Below are 23,522 nucleotides of genomic sequence, written 5' to 3'. Positions count from 1 at the left end.
CTGCTCTTACCCTCAATTACATTTTGGGATAAATAGTCAGCAATCCTCCTGCATGCTATATTGTAGTTTAGCTCATTTGTAAATTTGTTCAAGGATGCTCTTCCAAGAATTGTTGAAAATCTCCAGATCTCCCGGCAATAATCCCTACTCATTTCTATGTACTAAATTCACTGTCATTTTTTTCACTGTCTACCCAAGCATCATCACTGAGTCTCAAACTGCATCCTATTTCCTATATAGTGCCATTTTGGAGGCAACCTAAGTTGATGGGTCTATTTGAGTTTGGTGGAGCCTATGGCTGTCTCTATAGTATAACCCCTATATTCCCCCATTATAAACAGAACACATTTGATAGATATGAGTTTGGGGGAGCCTACGGCTGTCTCTATAGTATAACCCTTACATTCCCCCATTATAAACAGAACCAATCTGATATATCTGAGTTTGGTGGAGCCTATGGTTGTCTCTTTAGTAACTCTAGTATAACTGTGAAGTGCACGTGTGCAACCTTGCGGGGACACGCAATTTAGTCCCATTCAAAATTATATTTTCCCTAACCCCTAACCCTAACCTTAACCCAAAAACCTAACCTTTTGTTTGTTTACTATTATTGTGGGGTGTATAGTGTTATTAGATTATCTGTAAAGAACATATTGACTCTTGATGTAAGGTGTGTGGTGGTGCCCTGCATGATTCTGGTGTGTATAATGGGGGTACTCCAATTTGTTATGGGAAACCCCAGCACCCCCTGTTAACTTGTAAATTAAACCATGCAAGTGGAGTGACATTGGAGTGACATAAACGTGACATGACATAGACATATCACAAACATGACAAAGGTCATGCATAAGACTGGGGGATGGGACCCAGAGGTCATGCATAAGGCTGGGGGATGGGATCCAGAGGTCATGCATAAGGCTGGGGGATGGGACCCAGAGGTCATGCATAAGGCTGGCGGATGGGACCCAGAGGTCATGCATAAGGCTGGCGGATGGGATCCAGAGGTCATGCATAAGGCTGGGCGATGGGACCCAGAGGTCATGCATAAGGCTGGGGGATGGGACCCAGAGGTCATGCATAAGGCTGGGGGATGGGACCCAGAGGTCATGCATAAGGCTGGAGGATGGGATCCAGAGGTCATGAATAAGGCTGCCGGATGGGACCCAACAGTGCCGTCAACGTCAGCCGTTTGGTTGATTCCAAATGAGACAGTATTAATAGCATTGACACTTCCTGTACAGCCAAGTGTTTTTTGATCCAAACTCGTTTTCTTTGTGGTGTCGAAGGGTTCAGACAGAATTATCTGCTCCATTGACCTATAAGTACCAGCCTAAAGCAATCTTAACATCCACAAAAATGGAAAAATATAGTCTCTCTCTCTCTGTCTCTGTCTCTGTCTACCTCTCCCTGAGTCTCACCCCAGAATAGATGCATCTCATCACATCAGACTGAGAGCCCTGGTCAGGTGAAACTGATAACTACTGTACGTTTTATGGATGAGTCAGAAAACAACAGTCTTTCTGCATACAGTACAAATAGAAACAATACACTTTTTCTCATAGTAAAACTTAAATTGGATAGGCCTATCTCAATTCAAAAATGCCTTTTAGTGGTGCAGGGGGAAAGATGATTTGGACTTGGAAACCTGGTTACTGTGTTTGATTGATCAGGGGCTCTAAGACCAGATTTAGTGCTGTGTGTTAACATGGCACAGATCAGATTTAGTGCTGTGTTTTTACTGGGCACAGATCAGATTTAGTGCTGTGTGTTTACAGGGCACAGAGGGCAGAGGGATTACATCCAGATCGAATTCCAATTCCTCTGGTGCCAAATTTTTTTGGGACATATCATGCAACAGAAGCACACATCCTAATCATTCTGATACTTTCATTACCCCATCCCTCCTTTCCAAATCCATCCGTGATGCCACCCTTCTACACCCCTTACCTCCCCATCTCTCCTGCCTTCCTCCCATTCCCTCCCTCCTCCTTCCCTCCCCTATTCTCTCTCTCTCTCTCTCTCTCTCTCTCTCTCTCTCTCTCTCTCTCTCTCTCTCTCTCTCTCTCTCTCCCGCCTGTTTCTCCCTCTCCCGCCTGTTTCTCCCTCTCCCGCCTGTTTCTCCCTCTCCCGCCTGTTTCTCCCTCTCCCGCCTGTTCCTCCCTGGTCCCAGGATATTGATTCCTAGGGACATTTAGGCTGAGAAGCGGCAGAAACATACGACACAGGTCCCTGTTTGCCCCTGGAGGACAGCAATCTATGGTCTCAAACACAAGGCCCAGGACACACACACACACACACACACACACACACACACACAGACACACACACACACACACACACACAAGCCATTGATTGGCTGAATTATACTCTAACCAATCTACCCCAAAATATTACACCAAATGATTGGGGCCAGCTGAGGGCCGGAGGGAATCAAGGTTGGGGGACAGCAGAGGGCATGGGGGTTGGGGGACAGCAGAGGGCATGGGGGTTGGGGGACAGCAGAGGGCATGGGGGTTGGGGGAGAGCAGAGGGCATGGGGGTTGGGGGAGAGCAGAGGGCATGGGGATTGGGGGACAGCAGAGGGCATGGGGATTGGGGGACAGCAGAGGGCATGGCGGTTGGGGGACAGCAGAGGGCATGGGGGTTGGGGGACAGCAGAGGGCATGGGGGTTGGGGGACAGCAGAGGGCATGGGGGTTGGGGTCAGAAGAGGGCATGGGGATTGGGGGACAGCAGAGGGCATGGGGGTTGGGGGACAGCAGAGGGCATGGGGGTTGGGGGACAGCAGAGGGCATGGGGGTTGGGGGACAGCAGAGGGCATGGGGGTTGGGGGACAGCAGAGGGCATGGGGGTTGGGGTCAGAAGAGGGCATGGGGATTGGGGGACAGCAGAGGGCATGGGGGTTGGGGGACAGCAGAGGGCATGGGGGTTGGGGGACAGCAGAGGGCATGGGGGTTGGGGGCCACTCAATCTGGACTGAGAGGACTGTAGATACAATAGACCTACCACCTCCATAGTAACAATGAATGACTCGTCATGGGGTTTGATCTTTCCAAGGAGTAAAAAGGACATGTAGACAAAATTGACAAATAAGAAAAATACAAGCTTTTAACCTTCAGGGGGTTGGTGACATTTTGTCAGTACTGTTTTTGCTCCATCTCTCTTGCAGAAGGCGGCAACACAACAGAGACAAGGCAGTGTTACTGTCAAGTGGTGATCTGAAGTCGCATTTCTTAAAATCCCTGTTTCCCTTAGGTCATTTTACACCGTTACACAGGACAGAACTCCAATGCTCTGCTCTACTGGCTGAGAAACACAGAGAGAAAACATACTGCTGGATTCATAGGTAGGACTCTACTGTGATTATTATTCCTGATGCAACAAAACAAACCACATACAGGAAACAAAACCATTAATAATTCAACAAAGACGCTCAACTAACAAGATCCTCAACTAACAAGATGTTTAACTGACAACTCGATACAAAACAACGTACCTACAGAGCTAACCACCTGAACTGATGACCTCACAAAGCACCTCCCTCATTCCACTTGTTAACTGTCTAACCCTCAGTGCCAAAGAGACTGAATATAGACCGCTCCAATAGAAACACCAACTGGATGTGCGGACACTACTCCTAAGCTTCTCCAATAGAAATCGCTGAAACATCTCTTGGTTTAAAACCTCTATGACTGCACTGTATTCGTGCAGTGATGTCTCTCTCACTGGGAGAGGAGAGGAGACAGACAGCAAGGCAGTGACACAAACAGACCAATCCAGGCTCAACAACTGCATTTTCCCTGCTCTCATCTTAGGGTTGGGGTGCTCAGAGTGCAGGTTCTTTCAAACAGGAAGCTATGTCGGCTCTCTCTCTCTCGCTGTCTTGGCACTGAATGTCTCTCTCCATCCATCCCTCCCTACCTCTCTCTATCCTTCTCCCTCCCTCCCTCTCTTTATCTCTCTCTCTCTCTGCCTGTAGGGGTACAGTCAGAGCATCAGAGAAGAGCAGAGTGGAGCAGAGAAGCAATTCAATTCAATTTGTGTTGCAATCTGAGGCCTCTCAGACTTACTAAATCAATTACACACAATCCTTGTGCTGATGCTTCTTTTCTCTTCTCCTCTCTCACCCACACAAACCTAGCCCATGGCCATGTCTCTCACCAACACAAACCTATCCCCCGACCATGTCTCTCACCCACACAAACCTAGCCCACGGCCATGTCTCTCATCCACACAAACCTAGCCATGTCCCTCATCCACACAAACCTAGCCATGTCTCTCATCCACACAAACCTAGCCATGTCTCTCATCCACACAAACCTAGCCCCAGGCCATGTCTCTCACCAACACAAACCTAGCACCCCGAATATGTCTCTCATCCACACAAACCCAGCCCCCGACCATGTCTCTCACCAACACAAACCTAGCCTCTGGCTATGTCTCTCACCAACACAAACCTAGCCCTGTCTCTCATCCACACAATTATAGACCCCAGCCACGTCTCTCATCCACACAAACCTAGCACCCCGAATATGTCTCTCATCCACACAAACCCAGCCCCCGATCATGTCTCTCACCAACACAAACCTAGCCTCTGGCTATGTCTCTCATCCACACAAACCTAGCCTCTGGCTATGTCTCTCATCCACACAAACCTAGCCCCTGTCCATGTCTCTCACCAACACAAACCTAGCCCTGTCTTTCATCCACACAATTATAGTCCCCAGCCACGTCTCTCATCCACACAAACCTAGCCCCTGGCCATGTCTCTCATCCACACAAACCGAACACCCGGCCATGTCTCTCATCCACACAAACCTAGCCCCTGGCCATGTCTCTCACCAACACAAACCTAGCCCCTGATCATGTCTCTCATCCACACAAACCGAACACCCGGCCATGTCTCTCATCCACACAAACCTAGCCCCTGGCCATGTCTCTGTATGTGTCACAAATTACACCCTATTATTCCATATACAGTGTACCCATAGACATGGCTGGTGGCTAGGTTTGTGTGGGCGAGAGAAATAGTTGTCCCTCTGGAAGGTTATCCCATCTCCACAGAGGAACTCTGAAGCTCTGTCGGAGTGACCATCGGGTTCTTGGTCACCTCCCTGACCAAGGCTCCTCTCCCCCGTTTGCTCAGTTTGGCCGGGCAGCCAGCTATAGGAAGAGTCTTGGTGGTTCCAAACTTCTTCCATTTAAGAATGGAGGCTACTGTGCTCTTGGGAACCGTTTATGCTGCAGACATTTTATGATACCCTTCCCCAGATCGCTGCCTCGACACAATCCTGTCTCGGAACTCTACGGACAATTCCTTCGACCTCATGGCTTGGTTATTGCTCTGACATGCACTGTCAACTGTGGGACCTTATATAGACAGGTGTGTGCATTTCCAAATCATGTCCAATCAATTGAATTTACAACAGGTGGACTCCAAACAAGTTGTAGAAACAGCTCAAGGATGATCAATGGAAACAGGATGCACCTGAGCTCAATTTCGAGTCTCACAGCAAAGTGTCTGAATACTTATGTAAATAAGGTATTTCTGTTATTTATTTATTTTACATTTGCAAAAATGTCTAAAAACCTGTTTTCACTTTGTCATTACGGGCTATTGTGTGTAGATTGTTTAGAAGGAAATATTTTTTAAATCCATTTTAGAATAAGGCTGTATCGTAAGAAAATGTGGAAAAAGTCAAGGGGTCTGAATACTTTCTGAATGCACTGTAGAGGGATTAGGATGTCATTTGGGACCCACACTTTGTCTCTGCCTCAGTTTATTGGGCAAATACACATTAAAACAAACCATAAAAGAACAGTGTTACTAGAATTACACATTCAATTAAGCTGACTATTACACATTCAATTAGCCTGACTACAACACATTTAATTAAGTTGACTTTTACACATTCAATTAAGTAGACTTTTACACATTCAATTACGCTGACTATTAAACATGAAGTTAATGCGCTGACTATTACACATGAAGTTAATGCGCTGACTATTAAACATGAAGTTAATGCGCTGACTATTAAACATGAAGTTAATGCGCTGACTATTAAACATGAAGTTAATGCGCTGACTATTAAACATGAAGTTAATGCGCTGACTATTAAACATGAAGTTAATGCGCTGACTATTAAACATGAAGTTAATGCGCTGACTATTAAACATGAAGTTAATGCGCTGACTATTAAACATGAAGTTAATGCGCTGACTATTAAACATGAAGTTAATGCGCTGACTATTAAACATGAAGTTAATGCGCTGACTATTAAACATGAAGTTAATGCGCTGACTATTAAACATGAAGTTAATGCGCTGACTATTAAACATGAAGTTAATGCGCTGACTATTAAACATGAAGTTAATGCGCTGACTATTAAACATGAAGTTAATGCGCTGACTATTAAACATGAAGTTAATGCGCTGACTATTAAACATGAAGTTAATGCGCTGACTATTACACATGAAGTTAATGCGCTGACTATTACACATGAAGTTAATGCGCTGACTATTAAACATTAAGTTAATGCGCTGACTATTAAACATGAAGTTAATGCGCTGACTATTAAACATGAAGTTAATGCGCTGACTATTAAACATGAAGTTAATGCGCTGACTATTAAACATGAAGTTAATGTGCTGACTATTAAACATGAAGTTAATGTGCTGACTATTAAACATGAAGTTAATGTGCTGACTATTACACATGAAGTTAATGTGCTGACTATTACACATGAAGTTAATGTGCTGACTATTAAACATGAAGTTAATGTGCTGACTATTACACATGAAGTTAATGCGCTGACTATTACACATGAAGTTAATGCGCTGACTATTAAACATGATGTCACGTTCTGACCAGTATGAGGGTTATTTTGTTAGTGTAGGCTGGTCAGGACGTGGTAGAGGGTATTTGGTTTATGTGGTTCGGGGTGTGTATTATGTAGAGGGTAGTTGATTTATGTATTCCGGGGTTTTTTGGTCACTGCTCTATGTTAGTCTATTTCTATGTTCTTTCTAGTTAGTCTGTTTCTATGTTTAGTTAATTGGGGTGTGGACTCTTAATTGAAGGCAGGTGTTGTCTAGTTGCCTTTGATTGAGAGTCCTATATATTAGGGTGTGTTTGTAAATTGTGGGAGGTTGTTTGTTGAATTGCTGTCTGTGCCTTCAAGTCTGTATTCGTCGTCCATCGGTTTGTTTTGTTTAGTGTTTTTCTCATTAAAGTTAATTATGAGCACTCAACCCGCTGCGCCTTGGTCCTCCATTCCAGACGACAACCGTTACACATGAAGTTAATGCGCTGACTATTAAACATGAAGTTAATGCGCTGACTATTAAACATGAAGTTAATGTGCTGACTATTACACATGAAGTTAATGTGCTGACTATTACACATGAAGTTAATGCGCTGACTATTAAACATGAAGTTAATGCGCTGACTATTAAACATGAAGTTAATGCGCTGACTATTACACATGAAGTTAATGCGCTGACTATTACACATGAAGTTAATGCGCTGACTATTAAACATGAAGTTAATGCGCTGACTATTAAACATGAAGTTAATGTGCTGACTATTAAACATGAAGTTAATGTGCTGACTATTACACATGAAGTTAATGCGATGACTAATACAATTAAATTATGCTGATTATTCCAGAGTCAAGATGTTATTTTTGTTTCATACCAAACAACTTTCAAGAGGAGCCACTGTAGAATAAAATATGTATTTATTTGAAGTAGTTATTTATTAGAACCAGCATCGCTACCACAGCATTCCGCAGCGATACACCATCCCATCTGGTTTGCACTTAGTACGACTATCATTTGTTTTTGAACAGGAAAATGACCCAACACACCTCCAGGCTGTGTAATGGCTATATGACCAAGAAAGAGAAAGAGAGTGTCCACAATCACCCGACCTCAATCCAATTGAGATGGTTTGGGATGAGTTGGACCGCAGAGTGAAGGAAAAGCAGCCAACAAGTGCTCAGCATGTGTGGGAACTCTTTCAAGACTGTTGGAAAAGCATTCCAGGTGAAGCTGGTTGAGGGAATGCCAAGACTGTGCAAAGTTATCATCAAGGCAATGGGTGGCTACTTTGAAGAATCCAAATATAAAATATATTTTGATTTGTTTAACCCATTTTTGCTTACCACATGATGTCTTAGATATTATTCTACAACGTAGAAAATAGTAAAAATTAATAAAAACGCTGAAATGAGTAGCTATGTCCAAACGTTTGACTGGTACTGTACATATTTATTAATATCTTCACATGGTGATGTTTCTATTAGTTAAAAACACAAACAGTTTGTCCTCAACATTTGAAAAAGGGCTTTATTAAGTTGACTGTGTGCTTGTAGTGCCCTGATTTCTATAGATCAATTATTCCAGTCAGTTGGGCCGTTGTATCCGGAAGATCTTATTTTACCATTGCTGCTGTTTTCGAAAGCAGTAGTGTAAGTCTTGTTAATATACAGGGACATTCAAGTTTATACATTTAAAAGGAAAGTGGTTCCAAAGCAGTTGTTTTCTGTTTGGGAGTGACAGTCAATTTAGTGATTCAGACATTGTTTATTTTTTTTTTATTATAATGGCATCCAAGAATGACTCTGCAAACATTGATATACATTACATCTAAATCGCAAAAGAAAGTTATTGGGTGTTTTGATAGAGGATGCCATCATAGTCTAGGATAGGAAGCAACAGTTGGGTTACTAAGGTATTTCTAATCAATACAGTAAAAGAGTTCTTAGACCTGTATAGTAAACCCAATATGCTTTCCAAAATATAATTCAGAATCTATCCTTATACAGCTGGATGTGAAATCAATTGAAATAAAGATGGAGCTGGTGGATGGTTCAGTGTAGCTGCAACAGCTTCTGCCACAGATGCGATACAAGCAAGGCTTTGTGAAAAGAAAGAAAAATATGAATGAATTTCTCCCTGTAGTCTTGACTTGTATGGGGAAGTTAGTCTTTCTCTAGCGAGACAAACAAGAGAGACAACATAACTACAGGGCCTGAGGGCTTTCACACAGAAACTGTCAACCTCACTGTGTAATGCATGAGGGTTTGGAAGGAGAATAAACAACAAGATGAACGATGAGATCAACTAGCAAGTCAAATACATCTGCTGTTACTTCACACACTCGCATGTATAAACACAGGTGAGAGTACACACACACGCTTGCAGTGGTTGAAAAAGTACCCAATTGTAATACTTGAGTAAAAGTATAGATACCTTAATAGAAAGTTAGTCAAGTAAAAGTGAAAGTCAGCCAGTTAAATACTACTTGAGTAAAAGTCTAATGTCTTATTTTTATAACTAGGCAAGTCAGTTAAGAACAAATTGTTATTTACATAGGTAGTATGTACATGTAGATATGGTTAAAGTGACTATGCATATATGATAAACAGAGAGTAGCAGTAGCGTAAAAGAGGGGTTGGCGGGTGGTGGGTGGCGGGGCACAATGCAGATAGCCCGGTTAGCCAATGTGCGGAAGCACTGGTTGGTCGGCCCAATTGAGGTAGTATGTACATGAATGTATAGTTAAAGTGACTATGCATATATGATAAACAGAGAGTAGCAGCAGCGTAAAAAAGAGGGGGTGGGGGGGGGGGAATACAATGCAAATAGTCCGGGTAGCCATTTGATAACCTGTTCAGGAGTCTTATGGCTTGGGGGTAAAAACTGTTGAGAAGCCTTTTTGTCCTAGACTTGGCACTCCGGTACCGCATGCCATGCGGTAGTAGAGAGAACAGTCTATGACTGGGGTGGCTGGGGTCTTTGACAATTTTTAGGGCCTTCCTCTGACACCGCCTGGTGTAGAGGTCCTGGATGGCAGGCAGCTTAGCCCCAGTGATGTACTTTTTTTATAGACCGAGTCACTGGTGCTTCCTGCTTTAATTTTAGCTTGTAAGCAGGAATCAGGAGGAAAGATTTGTGGTCGGATTTACCAAATGGAGGGCGAGGGAGAGGTTTGTACACGTCTCTGTGTGTAGAGTACAGGTGATCTAAAAAGAAAATCCCTCTGGTTGCACATTTAACATGTTGATAGAAATTTGGTAGAACTGATTTAAGTTTCCCTGCATTAAAGTCTCCGGCCACTAGGAGTGCCACCTCTGGATGAGTGGTTTCCTGTTTGCTTATTTCCTTATACAGCTGTCTGAGTGCGGTCTTAGTGTCAGCATCTGTCTGTGGTGGTAAATAAACAGCCACGAAAAGTATAGCTGAAAACTCTCTAGGCAAGTAGTGTGGCCTGCAATTGATCACAATATACTCTACTTCAGGCGAGCAAAGTCTAGAGACTTCCTTATATTTCATGCACCAGCTGTTGTTTACAAATATGCACAGACCGCCCCCACCTCGTCTTACCGGAGTGTGCTGTTCTATCTTGCCGGTGCAGCGTATATCCCGCTAGCTGAATATCCATGTCGTCATTCAGCCACGATTCCGTGAAATATAGGATATTACAGTTTCTGATGCCCCGTTGGTGGGATATTCGTGATCATACCTTGTCTAATTTATTGTCCAATGATTGCACGTTGGCGAGTAGTATTGACGGTAACGGCAGCTTTCCCACTCACCTTTTCCGGGTCCTGACCAGGCATCTGGCTCTTTGTCCTCTGTACCTGCGTCGCTTCCTCTTGCAAATAACGGGGATGTCGGTCCTGTGGGATGTTTGGAGAATGTCTTGTGCATCGTCTTTGTTGTAGAAAAAATCTTCATCTAATCCGAGGTGAGTGATCGCTGTCCTGATATCCAGAAGCTCTTTTCTGCCGTAAGATACGGTTGCAGAAACATTATGTACAAAGTAAGTTACAAATAACGCAAAAAAAAAAAAAAACACATAATAGCACAATTGGTTGGAAAACTGCTGCCATTTCTTCCGGCGCCATTTTCGCTGTCTAAATGTAATTGCTCAAATATACAAATATTCTTAAGAATCAAAAGTAAAAGTATAAATCCTTAAATTCTTATATTAATCTAATAAAATAAAATACAAATATTTGTCACATGCACTGACTAAAACAGGTGCAGACATTACCGTGAAATGGTTACTTACAAACACTTACTTAACCAACCATGCAGTTAAGGAAAATAGTGTTAAGAAAATATTTACTAAATAAAGTAACAATGTCACGTTCTGACCAGTAAAAGGGGTTGTTTGTTATTGTAGTTTGGTCAGGGCGTAGCAGGGGGTGTTTGGTTAGTGTGTTTCGGGGTTTGTTGGGCAATGTTCTATGTTAGTCTATTTCTATGCTTAGTTTATTGGTTTGACCTTCAATTGGAGGCAGCTGTTTCTCGTTGCCTCTAATTGAAGGTCCTATTTAATAGGGGTGTTTTGTCCATGGGATTTGTGGGTAGTTGTTCCGTATGTGTAGCTGTGTGCCTCACAGGACTGTTTTTCATGTTGTTTTGTATTAAGTGTTTATTTTTGGTTTTCTTCATAATAAAGAAGATGAGTATTCACATTCCCGCTGCGCCTTGGTCCCATCCTTACGACGAACGTGACAAACAATAACAAATGTTAAATAGACAGCACCATTTTCTTGTTTTTTTAAATGTATGGATAGCCAGGGGCACACTCCAACACTCATTATTTACAAAAGATGCATTTGTGTTTAGTGAGTCCACCAGAGGCAGTAGGGATGACCATGTGTTCTCTTGATAAGTACATTAATTTGACAATTTTCCTGTCGTTCTAAGCATTCAAAATGTAATGAGTACTTTTGATTGTCAGGGAAAATGTATGGAGTAAAAAGTACCATATTTTCTTTAGGAATGTAGTGAAGGAAAACTAAAAGTTGTCAAAAATATAAATAGTAAAGTACAGATATCCCCAAAAAACTACTTAAGTACAGTGCCTTGCAAAGGTATTCATCCTGAGGTGGCTAATTTCTGCATTACCAAATGAGGAGAGTTACAAACTTCACACACAAGTCAGTTATACTTAAAACTACATATTTAATAATTAAGATGCTTTTGCAAAAGGACTTGACCTTCAATGAACCACTGAAAAGTGATTACACAAAAGTACAAAGCTCTTTTATACCCAAGACCCACCCCTCTCAACGTACATGACGAACAACAGATCTTAGGAACTGTTCACAAAGGGACCTTATACTTAATTGTGGATAGGCGGTAGTATTTTCACGGCCGGATGAAAAAAACGTACCCGATTTAATATGGTTACTACTCTTGCCCAGAAACGATAATATGCATATTATAATTAGAGTTGGATAGGAAACACTCTGAAGTTTCTAAAACTGTTTGAATGGTGTCTGTGAGTATAACAGAACTCATATGGCAGGCAAAAACCTGAGAAAATTCCAAGCAGGAAGTGGCCTGTCTGAGAATTTGTAGTTCTTCTTTTGATTCTCTATCGAAACTACAGTATCTGTGGGGTTACGTAGCACTTTCTAAGGCTTCCATTGGCTCTCTAAAGCCTTCAGAAAGCAGATTGAGGCGTCTCCTGTCTCTGGGCAGAGTATAGTAGCTCAGTTTCTCAGTGGTCTGCCTGGTGACAAAGAGATTGGATATGCGCATTCATGAGACCACGCTATTTTTTATTTTCCTCTTTGAATGAATACACTATTGTCCAGTTGGAATATTATCGCTATTTTACAAGAAAAATACCATAAAAATAGATTTTAAACAGCGTTTGACATGCTTCTAAGTACGGTAATGGAACATTTTGAATTTTTTTGTCTTGAAACGCGATAATGTGTTTCAGCCAGAGGCTGCCTCGATATCATTCAGCTTTTTCCCGGGTTCTGAGAGCGTATGGGAGCCGTAGGAAGTGTCACGTTACGGCAAAGATCCTCAGTCTTCAATAAAAAGAGCCAAGATGAACAACAACTTGTCAGAGAGGGCGCTTCCTGTTTGGAATCTTCTCAGGTTTTTGCCTGCCATATGAGTTCTGTTATACTCACAGACACCATTCAAACAGTTTTAGAAACTTTAGGGTGTTTTCTATCCAAAGCCAATAATTATATGCATATTCTAGTTAATGGGCAGGAGTAGTAACCAGATTAAATCGTGTATGTTTTTTATCCGGCCGTGCCAATACTGCCCCCTAGCCCTAACAGGTTAATCACGCCATCTCTTCACATGGTTTAAGAATAGGTAAAGACACATATGAAGACAATGTTCCATTTTGTCCCCCTCCTCTCTATCTGATATTCTGCATAGCAACAGAGATATGTCAAAGACAAGTCTGACCTCTCCCCTCTCTGGGCCCCAAGTGACTGAGCCCCAGGTAAGGGAAAAGTGCAACTGAAATACACCAGAGTCCAAAGGATACATTCTAATGACAAGTATCTCACATAAGCATATTATGCTAATAAAACATCTTAGTTATCTATGATACCCAACTAATTCTGATTCATCCGCCACAATCCCCCTTGGCGTTTTTCCTATTTTGTTGCATTATGACCTGTAATTTAAATGTATTTTTATTTCAATAAAGTCCACCTGTGTGCAATCTAAGTGTCACATTTTTTATTTTTTTTTACTAGGCAAGTAAGTTAAGAACAATTTCTTATTTTCAATGACAGCCTAGGAACAGTGGGTTAACAGCCTTTTTCAGGGGCAGAACGAAAGATTTGTACCTTGTCAGCTCGGGGATTTGAACTTGCAACCTTTCGGTTACTAGTCCAATGCTCTAACCACCACCACTCTAACCACCACTCTAACCACATGATCTCATATACACCTGTACTGAAAGGCCCCAGAGTCTGCAACACCACTAAGCATGGGGCACCACCAAGCAAGCGGCACCATGAAGACCAAAGAGCTCTCAAAACAGGTCAGGGACAAAGTTGTGGAGAAGTACAGATCAGGCTTGGGTTATAAAAAAATATCTGAAACTTTGAACATCCCATGGACCACAATTAACTCCATGATAAAAAAATAGAAAGATTATGGCACCACAACAAACTTGCCAAAAGAGGGCCTCCCACCATAACTCAGGGACCAGGCAAGGAGTGCATTAATCAGAGAGGCAACAAAGAGACCAAAGATAACCCTGAAGGAGCTGCAAAGCTCCACAGAGGAGATTGGAGTATCTGTCCATCGGACCACTTTAAGCCGTACACTCCACAGAGCTGGGCTTTACGGAAGAGTGGCCAGAAAAAAAGCCATTGAAAAAAATAAGTAAACACCTTTGGTGTTCGCCAAAGGGCATGTGGGAGACTCCCCAAACAATAGAAGAAGGTACTCTGGTCAGATGAGACTAAAATTTAGCTTTTTGGCCATGAAGGAAAATGCTACGTCTGGCGCAAACCCAACACCTCTCATCACCCCGAGAACAGCCCCACAGTGAAGCATGGTGGTGGCAGAATCATGCTGTGGGGATGTTTTTCATTGGCAGGGACTGGGAAACTGGTCAGAATTGAAGGAATGATGGATGGTGCTAAATAAAGGGAAATTCTTGAAGGAAACCTGGTTCAGTATTCCAGAGATTTGAGACTGGGAGGGAGGTTCACCTTCCATCAGGACAATGACCGTAAGCATACTGCTAAAGCAACACTCGAGTGGTTTAAGGGGAAACATTTAAACGTCTTGGAATGGCCTAGTCAAAGCCCAGAATCCAATTGAGAATTTGTGGTATGACTTAAAGATTGCTGTACACCAGCGGAACCCATCCAACTTGAAGGAGCTGGAGCAGTTTTGCCTTGAAGAATGGGCAAAAATCCCAGTGGCTAGATGTGCCAAGCTTATAGAGACATACCCCAAGAGACTTGCAGCTGTAATTGCTGCAAAAGGTGGCTCTACAAAGTATTGACTTTGGGGGGGTGAATAGTTATGCACGCTCAAGTTCTCTTTTTTTGTCTTATTTCTTGTTTGTTTCACAATAAATAATATTTTGCATCTTCAAAGTGGTAGGCATGTTGTGTAAATCAAGCCATACAAACCCACAAAAAAATCTATTTTAATTCCAGGTTAGGCAACAAAATAGGAAAAATGCAAAGGGGGGTGAATACTTTCACAAGCCACTGAAGTACTTTAAAGTATTTTCACTTAAGTACTTTACACCACTGCACGTATGCATAAACATGGGTGAGAGTACACACACACACACGCTTGCACGTACTCACACACACACACACACACACACACACACACACACACACACACACACACACACACACACACACACACACACACACAAGCGCATAGCTTACACTTGTCAGGAACACACACACATTCACAAATACACACATTTATCAAAGAGCCATCAAGCTGATATGACGTGTATATTGAGAATCCCATTACATACAGCATGAGTAGCAGCAACAGGTGTGGATGAATGCTGCATAATATAGATCAGAACACTCAGAGCTGCTTTGAGACTCTCTGTGTGAACTATTACAGCAGCCAAACCTCAGACCCTGACTGTGATAATATAAGCCTTTTTATAAATCCTCTTGAGGATACCGTAGGATAGGGGGCGCCACAGCGCATTTTGAAAAAAAATCGTTCCCATTTTCAACGGCCTACTAATCAAACTCAGAAGATAGGGCATGCATATACTTATTATATATGGATAGAAAACACTCTAAAGTTTCTAAAACTGTTTGAATGGTGTCTGTGAGTATAACAGAACTCAAATGGCAGTCAAAACCCCGAGACCGATTGAAACAGGAAGTGGAATTCTGAATTGTGGACTCGACTTCTCATCTTTCCTTATTAATCACACCGTTAACCATGGTTCAGTGAGCACTTCCTATTGCTTCCACTAGATGTCGCCAGTCCTTTCACAGTGGTTTGAGCCTTATAGAGTCAAAACTCAGTGAATGACACGAGTTTGAAATTGGTCACAGGGGATGGGCCATCACCATTATGACGCCGGCGGCCATGTCTGCCCCCACCTTTGGATACGGTTTTAAAGGCCATGACATCATCCCCCTCGAATCTTATTGGCTCTCTTGGTGTTAGAGGCCCTGAAGATTTATTTTATACAACGTTTGACATGTTTGAACGAACCTACATGCGCAAGCATTGCATTTATTCTGAACTTCAGACCTGCGCTTCGAGAGAGCCATAGGACGCGCTACCAACATCAGGCTAATGGAACGTGAAGTATGGACTTTTTGACCGAAAATACATCTGTTGTGGACCTGGGATGCTTTCTGATGAAGACAACTAAAGGTAGGCGATTATTGACAATATTATACAAGATGAGATGTGACATGCGATTGCTTCCAAGATGGCGCCGAGCTCTGTATATTAGCTCATTTTCTGAGTATCGCATCTCCTTTTATTGCAAAGTGTGATTACCCAGTAAAGTTAATTTAAAATCTGGTATGACAGGTGTTCTCAAGAGATATTCATCTATAAATGTTAGATTGACAATATACATTTAAAAAATCGTTATAGGATAGTAATTTAGGGAAATGTAGCATTGTTTACCGGGACGCTTTTGAGGGGAAATTATGTAGTCAACCTCAGACAGAGATGTAAAATGCTGTTTTTATATATAAATATGACCTTTATTGAACAAAAGAATGCATGCATTGTATAACATGATGTCCTAGGGGTGCCATCTGATGAAGTTTGTAAAAGGTTAGTGCTGCATTTAGCTGTTTTTTGATTATATGTGATGCAAGTGGTTGGTCGGAAAATGGCTATGAAGCTGCTTTTTACGATGGACTCATCAAATATAATCTAATGATTTGCTTTTCCTGTAAAACCTTTTTGAAATCGGACGACGTGGGTCGATTCAGGAGAGGTGTATCTATAAAAAAAAAAAAAAATTATGATTTTTTTTTAATGCTAATTGGCGATATGATTTTTCGCTGGAGAGGTTTTATAACTAGTTATCCTTATCAGTGATTGAACTGCACTTTATATACTGTAGTCAGCCAGTCAGTCAGTCAGCCAGTCAGCCAGCCAGTCAGTCAGCCATTTAGCCAGTCAGTCAGCCATTTAGCCAGCCAGCCATTTAGCCAGCCAGTCAGTCAGCCATTTAGCCAGCCAGTCAGTCAGCCATTTAGCCAGTCAGTCAGTCAGCCATTTAGCCAGTCAGTCAGTCAGCCATTTAGCCAGCCAGTCAGCCATTTAGCCAGCCAGTCAGTCAGCCAAATAGCCAACCATTTAGCCTGCTAGTCAGCCAGCCAGTCAGCCAGCCAGTCAGTCAGCCATTTAGCCAGTCAGTCAGCAATTTAGCCAGCCAGCCATTTAGCCAGCCAGTCAGTCAGCCATTTAGCCAGCCAGTCAGTCAGCCATTTAGCCAGTCAGTCAGTCAGCCATTTAGCCAGTCAGTCAGTCAGCCATTTAGCCAGCCAGTCAGCCATTTAGCCAGCCAGTCAGTCAGCCAAATAGCCAACCATTTAGGCTGCTAGTCAGCCAGCCAGTCAGTGAGCCATTTAGCCAGCCAGTCAGTCAGCCATTTAGCCAGCCAGTCAGCCAACCATTTAGCCAGCCAGTCAGTCAGTCATTTAGCCGCCGTCAGTCAGTCAGTCATTTAGCCAGCCAGTCAGTCATTTAGCCAGCCAGTCAGTCAGCCATTTAGCCAGCCAGTCAGCCATTTAGCCAGTCAGTCAGCCATTTAGCCAGTCAGTCAGCCATTTAGCCAGTCAGTCAGTCAGCCATTTAGCCAGCCAGTCAGTCAGCCATTTAGCCAGCCAGTCAGCCATTTAGCCAGCCAGTCAGCCAGCCAGTCAGCCAACCATTTAGCCAGCCAGTCATTTAGCCAGCCAGTCAGTCAGCCATTTAGCCAGTCAGTCAGCCATTTAGCCAGCCAGTCAGTCAGCCAATTAGCCAACCATTTAGCCAGCCAGTCAGCATGCCAGTCAGTCAGCCATTTAGCCAGCCAGTCAGTCAGCCATTTAGCCAGTCAGTCAGCCACTTAACAGTCGTTAAGACACTAACAGCTTACAGACGGTAGGCAATTAAGGTCAGTTATGAAAACTTAGGACACTAAAGAGGCCTTTCAACTGACTGAAAAACACCAAAAGAAAAATGCCCAGGGTCCCTGCTCATCTGCGTGAATGTGCCTTAGGCATGCTGCAAGGAGGCATGAGGACTGCAGATGTGGCCAGGGGAATAAATTGCAATGTACATACTGTGAAACGCCTAAGACAGCCCTACAGGGAGACAGGACGGACAGCTGATCGTCCTCGCAGTGGCAGACCACGTGTAACAACACCTGCACAGGATCAGCACATCCGAACATCACACCTGCGGGACAGGTACAGGATGGCAACAACAACTGCCCGAGTTACACCAGGAACGCACAATCCCTCCATCAGTGCTCAGACTGTCCGCAATAGGCTGAGAGAGGCTGGACTGAGGGCTGTTAGCCCTGTTGTAAGGCAGGTCCTCACCAGACATCACCGGCAACAATGTTGCCTATGGGCACAAACCCAACGTCGCTGGACCAGACAGGACTGGCAAAAAGTGCTCTTCACTGACGAGTTGCAGTTTTGTCTCACCAGGGGTGATGGTCGGATTCGCGTTTATCGTCGAAAGAATGAGCGTTACACCGAGGCCTGTACTCTGGAGCGGGATCGGAGGACATTTGGAGGTGGAGGGTCCGTCATGGTCTGGGGCGGTGTGTCACAGCATCATTGGACTGAGCTTGTTGTCATCTCAACGCTGTGTGTTACAGGGAAGATGTCCTCCTCCCTCATGTGGTACCCTTCCTGCAGGCTCATTCTGACATGACCCTCCAGCATGACAATGCCACCAGCCATACTGCTCGTTCTGTGCGTGATTTCCTGCAAGACAGGAATGTCAGTGTTCTGCCATGGCCAGCGAGGACCCCTGATCTCAATTTCATTGAGCACGTCTGGGACCTGTTGGATCGGAGGGTGAGGGCTAGGGCCATTCCCCCCAGAAATATCTGGGAACTTGAAGGTGCGTTGGTGTAAGAGTGGGGTAACCTCTCACAGCAAGAACTGGCAAATCTGGTGCAGTCCATGAGGAGGAGATGCACTGCAGTACTTAATGTTGCTGGCGGCCACACCAGATACTGGCTGTTACTTTAGATTTTGTCCCCCCTTTGTTCAGGGACACATTATTCCATTTCTGTTAGTCACATGTCTGTGGAACTTGTTCAGTTTATGTCTCAGTTGTTGAATCTTGTTATGTTCATACAAATATTTACACATAAGTTTGCTGAAAATAAACGCAGTTGACAGTGAGGACATTTATTTTTTTGTTGAGTTTATGTAATTTCAGATATTTATGATGGCAGTTATTCTGTGCTCAGATATTTATGATGACAGTTATTCAGATATTGTCACACCCCTCCAGGTGTCGCTGATCTTCACCATCATCCCCAGTGTATTTATACCTGTGGTCTCTGTTTGTCTGTTGTCAGTTAGTTTATGTTTTTCCTGTTTCTAGTTTTCCCCAGTTTTGACCATTCTGCCTGACCTGACCCTGAGCCTGCCTGCCGGTCTGTATCTTTCGGACTCTGCTCTGGATTACTGACCTCTGCCTGCCCTTAACCTGTCATTTTCCTGCCCCCCTGTTTTTGTAATAAACTTTTGTTACTTTGAAACTGTCTGTATCTGGGTCTTCACCTGAGCCTTGACAGATATTTATGATGGCAGTTATTCTGCCAGTTCAGATATTTATGATGGCAGTTATTCTGCCAGTTCAGATATTTATGATGGCATTTATTCTGCCAGTTCAGATATTTATGATGGCATTTATTCTGCCAGTTCAGATATTTATGATGGCATTTATTCTGAGTTCAGATAATTAGGATGGCAGTTATTCTGAGTTCAGAATATATGAGGGCACTTGATAGCTGGGCATGTTTGGTTACATTTTTTTTTTTATATGATGATTGATGTTGTACTAAACAGCCATATCAATTTCCTCCAGTTAATAGAAAGTTCTTATTCCTATTTATTCCTAAGTGTGTACGTGTGTACGTGTGGGTGTTGGTGGGGTGTGTGTGTGTGTGTGTGTGTGTGTGTGTGTGTGTGTGTGTGTGTGTGTGTGTGTGTGTGTGTGTGTGTGTGTGTGTGTGTGTGTGTGTGTGTGTGTGTAAGCAGCTCGAAGGGAACAGACCACAAGCAGCATCAAAGCAAAGCCTGATCAAACTCTCTCCTCCTTCAGGTCCGATGATATCATATTAATTTCTGATAGCTCTGTGAAAAACACATTAATTGGCAGCCTTGAGAAAACTGCAGGCTGTGTCCTTTAAGTTACAACGAGGAATAGCCAACACAACATGGATGTGATGGCCTCTGTCAGAGAGAGAAGTGTGGATAGAGAGAAAAAAAGGAGGGAGGGAGATAGAGAGCAAGAGAGATAGAGAGAGAAAGGAGGGAGATAGAGTGAGAAAAAGAGAGAGAGAAAGGAGGGAAATAGAGAGTGAGAGATAGGGAGAGAAAGGAGGGAGGGAGGGACAGAGAGTGAGAGAGAGAAAGGAGGGAGGGAGATTCAGAGTGAGAGAGAGCAATAGAGAGAAAGGAAGGAGGGAGATAGAGAATGAGAAATAGCAAGAGAAAGGAGGGAGATAGAGAGCAAGAGAGATAAAGAGAGAAAGGAGGGAGATAGAGAGTGAGAGAGATAGAAAAAGAAAGGAGGGAGATAGAGAGCAAGGGAGATAGAGAGTGAGAATGATAGAGAAATAAATGAGGGAGATAGAGAGCAAGGGAGGTAGAGAGTGAGAATGATAGAGAAAGAAATGAGGGAGATAGAGAGCAAGGGAGATAGAATACAAAACTGCTCCAGTAGCACCAATCCCCAGACTTCACATTAGCAGTAGAACCATTGCATCAGATTAAGTGACATCTTCAGATGGACTCAAAGAGACATGAAGAGACATGTTAACAGGCTTTGTTTGATTGTTTGATAATCTGTTTATTTTCCACTTCCCTGACCTCTTAATGGAAATTGACGACTGAAACCAATACAGGAACAGTCGAATTAGGCTACAGTAGCCCATGCTTTTACAATGAACCTGGTCAAATTATATCGGTTTAACGGCTCTATTGTCCTTCCAAGAACCCCACCCCAATCCAATCCACAACATTATCGTGCGGCACAGTGATCGTCACTGGTTGGGGAAAAGACTCGGCTACATGCAGGCTATTCATCCACTACATTTCACTGCAGGCACCAAAGCATTGATGAAAGGAACTTCTACCCCCGCGCCAACAAACTCGATATCAACTGTGGCACGCGACCGTTTTATTCACAGGCTGGAAACGTTGCGCAGCAAGCGCTTGGGGAAGAGGGTTTAAGCACCCACCCCAAGTAGTCCCTACCCTATTAACATAATATTAGGAAAATCGATTCAAAGTTAGACATTAAATTTCCACATTAACCACAACAAAGAAAGCAGGTTTCTATAGCCAACCGCTGTCCTCCTTGCGCATCAGAAAAGCAAATTAGAGGTTTCTTGACGAAATGTCAGACCGTTACAATACTCATTGAATAACCCATCTAACGGTAATCGGCAACGAATTGCATCATTACAATGAAATATAGCCTATCAACTCTTCTGAACGCTGGACTGCAGTGCCCTGCCCCGTATTTTCCAAAGCGCAACGGACCTATCCAAAGTCTGTGAGAGAGACAGAGTAGTCAGCTGGCTCAGTGAGCTTACCTGCATGACACTGTGATCTCCACTTTGGTTGCCGGAATTTTTCCCGCAATGGGATCGAAGTCACACACCGCAGCCATGCTGTCCAGCTTGTCCATTACGTCTCCCTCCATGCGCGCGGGAGACCCGGGACAACTCCCCTGTTCACTCAGCCTGACCGGGTGCAAGTCTCTCTCGAGCGTTTCACCAATTCTCACGCCGTCCTAAGCCTGGCGCGAGTCCGCAGCGAGCTTTCCACTGAGAACAGAGGGACCAACCGTCAGTGGATGAGCAGAGGAGAACAGAAGAACAAGAGATCAGAAGTTCAGCCAAATCTGTTAAGTGCTCTCCATTTGATATACACCACTATACAGGAAGCTCGTATCTAATGGAAACGCGAAGTAATTGTAGGCCAATTAATTTATAATGGTGCAGTTCAAACCAAGTCACAGTGTGCTCTTCTCTCTCTGTCTTCAGGCAGAGTAGATGATATCTACTGGCGAGCGTTTGAAAAACTAAAATCTCCCAACGAACAACTCCACCCCTTTCTGAAATTCTTTCACATAGGCTACTACTGCCTGACTGCAAGTGCGACTGGCTGACTGACAAACTAACTGAATGACTGGTTGACTGACTAACTGCCACACATGCGAATCCACTGTATTGATTAAGGACGTGGATCATTATATCGCTCCAAATGATTTCTCATGGCTATTAAAACATCATCAGCTAACCATCGGACACTAATTAATGAATTAGCCCATTAATAATTAGCCCATCTTAAAAGCGATATTAGTATTTGAACTGTATAGACCAAAAGTCACTTTTTATAGCCGATGGCCTACTTTTCTACCGAAGTGCTTCCTTTGACAAAATAGGTTTGAGTCAAAAAATTAGAATTTTAAACGGACGCGAACAAAGATATTATCTATTTCCTTAAATATATTACAGAGATTTACAATCAACATAAGTCAATTAGTCAAAGTCCGACTTGGCTAATGCTAAGATTAACAAATTGACGCAGAACAGTGATTGAGTGCACTATTGAACGTGCTGTGCATATTTTCTACAAGATATATAGCCTATTGTTAAATCAATCCTGCCCTGCCTTACTAAAGTCTTCGAAAGCCAAGTTAACAAACAGATCACCGACCATTTCTTCTCGCTATGCAATCTGGTTTCTGAGCTGGTCATGGGTGCACCTCAGCCACGCTCAAGGTCCTAAACGATATCATAACCGCCATCGATAAAAGACAGTACTGTGCAGCCATCTTCATCGACCTGGCCAAGGCTTTCGACTCTGTCAATCACCGCATTCTTATCGGCAGACTCAATAGCCTTGGTTTCTCAAATGACTGCCTTGCCTGGTTCACCAACTACTTCTCAGATATAGTTCAGTGGGTCAAATCGGAGGGCCTGTTGTCCGGAACTCTGGCAGTCTCTATGGGGGTGCCACAGGGTTCAATTCTCGGGCCGACTCTTTTCTCTGTATATATCAATGATGTCGCTCTTGCTGCTGGTGATTCTCTGATCCACCTCTACGCAGACGACACCATTCTGTAAACATCTGGCCCTTCTTTGGACACTGTGTTAACTAACCTCCAAACGAGCTTGAATGCCATACAACATTCCTTCCGTGGCCTCCAACTGCTCTTAAATGCAAGTAAAACTAAATGCATGCTCTTCAACCGATCGCTGCCCGCACCCGCCCGCCTGACTAGCATCACTACTCTGGACGGTTCTGACTTAGAATATGTGGATACCTACAAATACCTAGGTGTCTGGTTAGACTGTAAACTCTCCTTCCAGACTCACATTAAGCATCTCCAATCCAAAATTCAATCTAGAATCGGCTTCCTATTTCGCAACAAAGCATCCTTCACTCATGCTACCAAACATACCCTCGTAAAACTGAATATCCTACCGATCCTTGACTTTGGCGATGTCATCTACAA

General features: G+C 43.4%; 1 protein-coding gene across 2 annotated transcripts in view; it reads right to left on the bottom strand.

The window, feature by feature from the left end:
- LOC106566415 (copine-5) overlaps nt 1-22,098 on the bottom strand; it is a 244,587-nt gene extending 222,489 nt beyond the window's left edge. Inside the window, exon 1 of one of the 2 annotated variants that reach the window (XM_045692915.2) lies at nt 21,592-22,098. In XM_045692915.2, coding sequence (XP_045548871.1) covers nt 21,592-21,701 — 110 coding nt within the window. In that variant the 5' untranslated portion in view covers nt 21,702-22,098. The remainder of the gene's footprint in view (nt 1-21,591) is intronic. The other variant, XM_045692916.2, reaches the window with a different exon arrangement.
- Nucleotides 22,099-23,522: the final 1,424 nt, after the last annotated feature.

Source organism: Salmo salar, chromosome 13 (genome assembly GCF_965601325.2).
Source record: "Salmo salar chromosome 13, fSalSal1, whole genome shotgun sequence".
In the NCBI taxonomy this organism is placed as follows: Eukaryota; Metazoa; Chordata; class Actinopteri; order Salmoniformes; family Salmonidae; genus Salmo; species Salmo salar.
Note: the sequence above shows the minus strand (reverse complement) of the source record. Positions and strands in the feature narration are given on the sequence as shown.